General features: G+C 38.1%; 1 protein-coding gene across 1 annotated transcript in view; it reads left to right on the top strand.

Annotated features, from left to right (window-relative positions):
- The window catches only part of fstl5 (follistatin-like 5), a 234,636-nt gene that overhangs the window by 42,863 nt on the left and 183,178 nt on the right, over nucleotides 1-8,595 (top strand). Inside the window, exon 2 of the mRNA XM_014002001.1 lies at nucleotides 4,455-4,596. Coding sequence (XP_013857455.1) covers nucleotides 4,465-4,596 — 132 coding nt within the window. The 5' untranslated portion in view covers nucleotides 4,455-4,464. The remainder of the gene's footprint in view (nucleotides 1-4,454; nucleotides 4,597-8,595) is intronic.

Genomic DNA, 8,595 nt, shown 5'->3' with positions numbered 1-8,595 from the left:
ACTTCACCCTGGTGCCAATAAATTCCCACAAAGCTTTTTAGTAATCACTTGGTGAAAGTGTTAGCTAACAGCAGTGTGTAGCATACTCTCCTCTCATTGGTCAGTCAATGAAACCCTCACTGATTGGTTGTACGCTAAGCGACAGCGACATAAGTTGAACATTTTTCAACTTTCATATGTCGCGTCGCAAGCTCGCCTGTGTACGTGTATGTGTACGAGCGCAAAATTTCCCATGCACTATTTTCGTCGGTCGCTTAGCTGGAGGAGGGCAAGCGAATGTCGCCTCACCGCACAGGCTCCATAGGAAATGAATGGAGAGCGAGCGACGTCGCCTCCCGTGTGTCGAGCCCTTAAGTGGGAAATTGCCCACTTCCCAGTACAACAGGGCTGCAGCTCCACCTAGTGGTGGGAGGCTGTCATTTCGCGAGTAAAGTAATCAAACTGCATTATGGGAGRAAGCAGCATATGCTTATTTTAAAACATTACATCTTTGAAGCGGGCCACACAAAATCCAGTGGTGGGCCACATCCGGCCCTCGAGCCTCGAGTTTGACACATGTGCTTTACACCCACAGTTGCGATTGTGTTYGGGATAGATTCATTGCATTGTGATATTTTTTTCCCCAAATCTCCTAAACCTCTTGTGTACGTGGATTGTTTCATTGTTTAGCAGTAAATTTTACTWGTAGTATAAATTGACTGTATCAGGGTTTCATGGTAAACAGTCACATGGAAACTGATGTATTGCTACGTTTAGATCATCAACGTTGGTCACTTGGTTTGGAGGACAGTCTAATAATGATTGTGGAACCATCTGCAGTGCAGCCAGCCTTGACACCATGATTACTGTGGAACTGTGTATTTGATTACATTTGAGCATCCCCTCAGTGGACACGGTCTTTATTTAAGGAGGGTACATTGTGGACAGAGTGCAGGGCAGACCTGCTTAAGTAASTGGGCAGAATGCAGGAAAAAAAGAATGCTGCATTCATAGTCAAAAACCAGTGGCTTTGTGTCAAATTCAATGTCTTTTCATTTTCGCACCAACACTGTTTTTAGTAAGTGCTTTGTGTAGAATTTCATAAGCAGCATCGTTTCGGTGTGGTGCATCCTCACCCGTGGGCTTTGTGGATGTTACTGTCAGCTTGGCCAGCACACTGACTGGTGAAAGTCTGCTGAATGAAATGGATAGGAGAAGTGATGCAGAGCCTCCGAGTTGTCAGGACATGATTCATTGTGTACATAGTGGGAAATGGGTAGTCTTCATTTGAAAGTCAATGCYAAAGCTTAGATGTTCACTGAGGGGGGATATAAACCCACACGTCAAAGTTATGGCATTCCTCGGGGATTTCAAGGAAAACTTTCAAATTGTTTGCAGCTTATTTGTCTATAAAACTATTACGACTTTAGATTTGAATTATTTATGCAAACATGAATGTGCAWGATAACTTATGATGGTGGCACACAAGGCTCCACATACAACACACTGGGCTTCACGCAARAACATGTTTGTATCCTTATCCTAAATTTCTCTTACTTTTGTTCGTACGAAGGCTTTGTACGAACATGTCACGTCAGATTCAACAAACTCTTCTATCTTCAGGAAATGTGTGTAAATGAGCTGCGTAAACTGATGAATGTGTATCAGGTGCTCGTGCACGGGGAAAGGTGATTACCGTAATTACTACCCCAAAAACACCATATAAGGCTACGTTTCCTGCCCCATATTCCAGGAAGTGCCCATTCATAAATGACATCACAAAGTAAAAAAGAACTTGTAGTGTGTAAACAACTGTGTTACATAGTTTTCATTTATTCGGAAGAAGAGCAGTCGCGCCGTCACAAGTGGTGTCAGACGCGGTTCTGAAATAAAGCATTTCAAAGTGTCCCCAAACTTCAATTAATACATAATTTAAGTTGGTTTGTAGTTTGAGATCTTCATGTTAACATTGTAGTGTTATACAACAGCATTAATAGCCAATTTAATTTAATCTAACCAATTTATGTCATTATTTATATTTAAAATCTAATTCCAGTTCAAACAGAATAGCCTATTGTCAACATAACTATGAAGTGTGATTTATTTTCCACTCAAAATATCTTCAAACTAATGAAATATAAAGTTATTTATGAGAAAAATCCATCTGGATAACAGCAGACCGACTGCTCGTAAAATATTCGACAGGTCTGGACCACTTGTGAATTTTGTTTGTATCTGAAAAAAATCTTAGAATACGAGAAAATTGGTGAATGCCACAAATTCTCCTAAATCACTCGTACGCACAACTTAAGAACAAATATGTTCGTACAAACGGTTCTTGCATGAGGCCAAATGTTTTGTCTTGAAACCAAACATATTTTTTCTGTCCATGATTGAGGTCGTTAGTTTTATGTTGCTGTTTTAAAACTTTTTAATTAGGTTTTGACTATTTTTTCTTATATGTTATTTCATATCAGTAAAAAGAGCTAGGTTAGGTGGCACAGCTGTTGCCTCTCAGCAGGAAGGTTGCCAGATCAAATCCCGGCCCGGGGACCGTTTTGGGTAGAGTCTGCATGCTCTTTCTGTGTATGTGTGGATTTTCTCCGGGCACTCTGGTTTCCTCCCACACACCAAAAACACGACTGTTAGGTTAATTGGTAACTCTAAATAGTTTTTTAGAGAGTGAATGGTTGTTTGTCTTGTTTGCCTCTATGTGTCTCTGTGATGGACTTGCAACCTGTCCAGGGTGTACCCCGCCCCTCGCACTGTGACCGCTGGGTATGAGCACCAGTGACCCCCGTGACCCTGAAAGGAAGACGTGAAAAATTACTGGTAAATKATACAATATTGGTGCCAAACTCTTCAAATTGATTGTTCAGGGAATTGTTGAGACTGTTGATCATTTTCAGTTAATTGTTTTATGATTGCTTTACAGTCTTTCTAGAAACTTTACCTTTAGATTTATTTATACATGCTTCCTGTTTGTTTCCATCTACTGAAAAAAAATGAGCTGATTAAATAAGATATCCATTATGACTGAAAGTTTAGTTTTAAGTTAAACTTTTTTTGTCCATCATTTTAGTGTGCTGCACTTATAGTAATGCCCATTTCTTTTCATACATCATCTTTCATTACCTGGTTTGTCATCTCAGGTATAACAGTTTTTCAGTAAATTAAAGTAGATGAACTTGATGGGTTTGTGGGCGTGTTGATAATGGTGCAGAGGTTTTTTTWAATGAACATTTACTTTGTTCTATAAAGCTTTAAATAAGACTTAAACTTTCTTAAGAAGTTTGGCAAGCCCTTAAAATGTCCAAAATAAAACAGYTGTATGTGCTACCAATTTGTAGTGTCTTCTATCCATATCCATCAGATCTTTTTTGTGTTTTCTTTTGCCTTGAGGAAAATGCTTGAAATAAAAAAAAAAAAAAAAAGGAAATGGCTTCAAAGCTGAAGCTGTGCAGAAAACCCGGAGACATCGGGGAGCTCCGRAAGGCAACAGAAGTCACGAAAAGTCACAAAAACAAACTTTTCAGTGTTTGCCGTTCGTCCGGAGCCATCGTGGTGACACGCTCCGTTCTGGTGGAACCTCCTAACCTCCGGTGACTAGCGAGCGTGCTCAGAAGTCTGCCACGGCGGCACCATTGTTGTCAGACTCTGTCACTCCAGTAGAACAAGGAAGCGGGGGTCACCATGCTGCTGTCAGTCATCTCCCTGCACCAGGAAAGATGAGCGAGCACCGAGGGGGTTGAGATCGGCTCAGAAAAAGTGGAGCTCAGTGTTTTTCTGCGAATGTCTACAAATCAAAAGAATTTAACGTATAAACCGCTGCTGTTGAAGAGTGTTTTTGGGGGCGAGCTGCCGTATCGATGCACGATGACTTGAATTACAATACTCGCTGTGTTGTTTACTCAACCAGGCTGTTTCTGTGACAAACATTTTCACTGGGCATGTTATTTTTCTCACTAAGTCCTCTTATTTAATTCACGACATGAAAGGTCACACTTCTTCCCACACAGCATTCTGAATAATTGAAAATGCATTTATAGTAGAGCSGTAAAGTGAATATTCTCACTCATGTAGATATACTGTATTTGAGCTGCATCTTTTGCAGGCCTGCGCTGTCGCTGTTGAAGATCTTATCTCTCAACACATCACAGTTACTTGATTTAGACACTCAGCCTAATTAATCCACAGCCCTCACTTTAATTGCCTTAATATATTGGCTCTTTGTCTTTCTTATCTAGATTTTCTCTTGACGTCTATTTCCCCCATAATTGATTCAAAAAGAGATCTAATCTCCCCGCTGAGTGTGGGGTACGTATTGATAGCTCGAGTTTGAASCGGCGACAGTTTTGCAGTTCTCATTGTCTACACTAATTACAGCAYGCTTGATGAATGGGCTCGGCCCACCGGTATCGAACCTTCAGAGCGTTGGAGCGGAGAACTCACCATTCTGGTTTGGTTTTCGACAGGGAAGGACCAATGACGACAGCTCGATGGTGGCCGGTCGCCTTCCTGCTGTTGGGGCTTGGCGTGCTCGGCGCCAGTGGGAGACCAAACAAGGAGGGGTTTGGGTCACCCCCATATCGACCAGTSATGAAATTCCGACACAAGGTATTGATTGCCCTCATTTCTCATTTGCTGTCTGTAACAAGAAGACTCTTTGCTTTAGCCAACTTTGAAGACGATTACAATAGGAGCTAATTTGATGCATCACATGACTCTGGTCTGTTTCTTTTTTGCCTACTGATATATTTAATATTACAGTATACACACACACACACACACACACACACACACACATATATATATGTGTATATATATGTATATATATGCATGTATATATGTGTATATATATGTATATGTATATATATATATATATATATATATATATATATATATATATATATATATATATATAAAGATAAATCATTATACCTCCCATTGTGCCAGGAGACATTATTTCCAAAGACATCAGATTAATGTGAAGTACGCCTGAGCAGAGAATAGATGTTTTCATGAATTTTAGCTGAGCTTTTTAAGTGAAAGATGTAATTGAATGCTTATTGACCAAGTGATGGAGTGCAGTTCCCACAGGCAAAACCTGCTGCTTTTATTAATTTCACCTGCTGCTTTCAATGAACAAGAATTTCTTTTTAATGCTCTAAACTATTGCTGCATGGTGTCTTAGGTTTTTTTTCCTTTTGATTTGGTTTTAAGTCACCTCAGAACACATGGATTGGTTCAGACCAAATGAAAGGGGAAATGATTGTTTTTGCACATGGGAGGTAAGGGACTGTTTTAGCAAGAAACAGTTGGATTATGTTTGCTATTTCAACTCTGCTCACTAGTAAATGCTTCACTTCATCCAGTCGATGATAAAAGTCGGCACTAGAGCTGCACAGTGTATCGCAAATTTATCATCGTGACAACAGCCTGTGCAATATTGCAAAAYTGCATAAAATGCAATAAACRGTAGGCTCAAATGTTTGCATTTATATGTTTRTGGACCTGATATTCCACATCAAACCATAGCCACATAGTGGAGTAAAATGTTGCACAATTACAATTAGATGATTTGGAGTCGGATTTAGATTTTTTTCGGATTCATTTAAAATTCTTTWGGGCTGCAACTAACAATTATTATAATAATCGATTAACCCTTTGAAGAAATTTATTAGTCATGTTAGATACTTTTTTTAAAAGCACTACATCATATCCATAGTTTTCCTTTTTAAGTATTGAATCTTATAATCTATTGTTTGACTATTATTATGTCTTGATTAAAATAGGTTTAGATACATGCCTGAAACATCATGATAATCATCATAATAAAACCGTTAATTAAAACATTAGGAGAGCATTGCTGTTCAGAGTGTCTGCGATTCAGCCGAAGGCCTGTAGGGGGCGTACCAGGCACTGAAGAACAGTGTTTTTATAAGCCGGGACTTCCGGTTTTCATTCGGCGTTGGTTTCACGTCTGCACAGAGAGCATTAAACCACCGTTCACTCCAATAACTGGTGTTGTATGGTCCATCTCTTCACATTTTAATCTTTTCAACATTCATGCGGTTTCGTCACGATTTCAGATAACGATCACTAAATTTTCTTACACCTTGATTATTATTATTTTTTGAATAATCAATGGATCGGAAAAAAGAAAGAAAGAAAGAAAGAAAGAAAGAAGTTTTAATTTTGACCTCTTCGTTCCAAAATATAAAATTAGGACTGACATAGGAAATTGCGCAAACAGTTTGCTGTTTGAGAATTATGTTACTGTAATATTAAATTGCAATGCATAAATAACAAAATAATTGTGAAACAGCTTCAGTAAAACAGTGGACTGTAAATGGACTGTACTTATACAGCGCCTTTCTATCCAACCAGGATACTCAAAGCGCTTCACAATCTGTTCACACAGCACTCTATTGGGTCTCTACAAAGCTAACATATACAATCGATCTAAAACAATGAATGTACACAAAAATATACACAAATTGTGTGCTCTGTCAAAAGTATCTTCTTGTTTTCTCTCCATGAGCTTTGTAAAATGACACATTTTCCAGGTTACACTCCTTAGGGAAGAGTGTAACCTGGAAAAAAGTGGGAACTATTAAAGTGAAGTCTTTATGTTTGACCATGGACAGTCTCAGGTCAGAGACGATCATGTTAAGAATACTTTAAGTCAAGACATCTGCTTATTACAATAATCCAATAAATGCCTCATTTTATTTGCAGTTAGGTTAAGACAAGTGTTTTCCCTCAGACAATAGCTGCATTTCCATTGCAAATGTGCACAAAACTTTGTCGATATTCTAAAAAAAACATAGTTTCGCAATTGCGGTGTTTCCATTAAGTAAGAAATGTTATTAAAATCACATGTTAATACGTTTGTTCTCGTGATAAGTCATTACAAACATGGCGGCGATGGATGTAAACACTTACATGAGATATATTCATATTGCTACCACGGCATTAGCGCCCATTATCAGACATCAGAGGAGACGTATTATCGAGGCTTTCGAGCGACGAGACCCTTATACTTGRGAGTGGCTACGTATGTGGTGTTTCTGGGAAATTGTAGTCAGTGATTTTAATACTTCTACTTCCTGTTGTCTTCTTCTTTGTCGTCTTTTTCTCCAGTAGAAACATCTGATTGTTGATCACATGACTGCTGTGATGCGAAAAAAGTGTTTCCATTGCAGTTTTGTGAAATACACCATTTTCGACACGGCTGAAAAACCACCTTATCCTCGCACAAAACCATTGTGTCAAAAAAACATACATTATTTTCAAAATTGCCATGTTTCCATTGAGCAAATTTATTTTCGCAATTCTAATTTACACATTTTTATGGTCAATGGAAACGCAGCTACTGTCCGTTTAAAACTTAAAGCTTAATCATTAAATTAAAACCATCATAAAATGCCMAACACAGCAAATCGATAACGAAATTTCTTGCCAACACTTTGAATAATCGTTTATCGATTTTATCGACTCAGTGTTGCAGCCTTAAAATTCTTAAACTTATCTTCAGATGTTTTTATTATTTCTTTTAAAAATTCCTGATAGTAAGGGGAGTTTTCCAGTATTCAGAGCATCAAAAAATGTTTTAAAGTCATTTAGAAACATTGCAGTTTGTTGTTTCGCTGCTAACTCAGCAGCTGTGTTTAGTTGCACATTTTTTTAATTAAATAGCCATGTTGGAATGAAAACGATGTGTTAGTTGTTGGTTTCTTGCTGTGAACCCAGAGCAGAAAGACGTCAACACTGCATACTCAAGTATTTGTTCATTTATACTGCAAGTCATATCATCATCCCAGTATTAAGAACTGTTATCACATAACGTGCAACCCTTTGTTTTTATTTTACAGCCAGTCTGAAGTTTCCAGACTAAATATTACTTTGAATATATTTTGTGGGGTGGGGAGTTGTCACGGCAGGCAAGGAGGCAAATCTGCTCAAACTGAAAGGTAAAGGTGGTTCCAAAGGGTGGATGGGGTGAGAAAAGCCATATGAGAGAACAGATGGTGGTAATGTCATTAAACTCTCATAGTTTAMATTTAAAGGCTGGAGGGGAAGAAAAGTTGTTAAATTGGCACTATGGTTGAATACATTAACCTTTTTAAGCAAGATTTATTTTTTTAAAAAATGTGCTTTTTAAACACGTAGAATACACCTGTAAGCTAAGGGAGAGTGATGTTTTGTTTTTACAAATGTAGCCTTAAAACGTGAAGTAAATGAATAAACTTTAATCCTGCAAAATCTCTTACAATCCTATGACAGAGTATTAGGGCCACACAACAAGAATATTATTATTTTTTAAATACGAAAATAAAGTCATAATATTCTAACCTTTACATGAAAAAAGCATTCAGTTACCATTGCATTAAAATAAGGAACGTTGAGCAACTTGTCAAGTTGCTCTTTCGTATTGCTATAAATAAATAGTAAATCTTTTAGCACATTAGCATCAAATTATCAGTAGCAGGACTTGGAAATTGTGCAAACAACTATATGATATGATGAACCTGAGTTGCTTTGTCTGAAACTCCAGAAGACGCCGGTGGAGGCCTCAACAATCGCCTGGATCAAAGACTACCTGACAAACAG

The sequence above is a fragment of the Austrofundulus limnaeus genome, unplaced genomic scaffold (genome assembly GCF_001266775.1).
Source record: "Austrofundulus limnaeus strain Quisiro unplaced genomic scaffold, Austrofundulus_limnaeus-1.0 Scaffold11, whole genome shotgun sequence".
NCBI lineage: Eukaryota > Metazoa > Chordata > Actinopteri > Cyprinodontiformes > Rivulidae > Austrofundulus > Austrofundulus limnaeus.
This window is presented reverse-complemented; position numbering and strand designations above follow the sequence as displayed.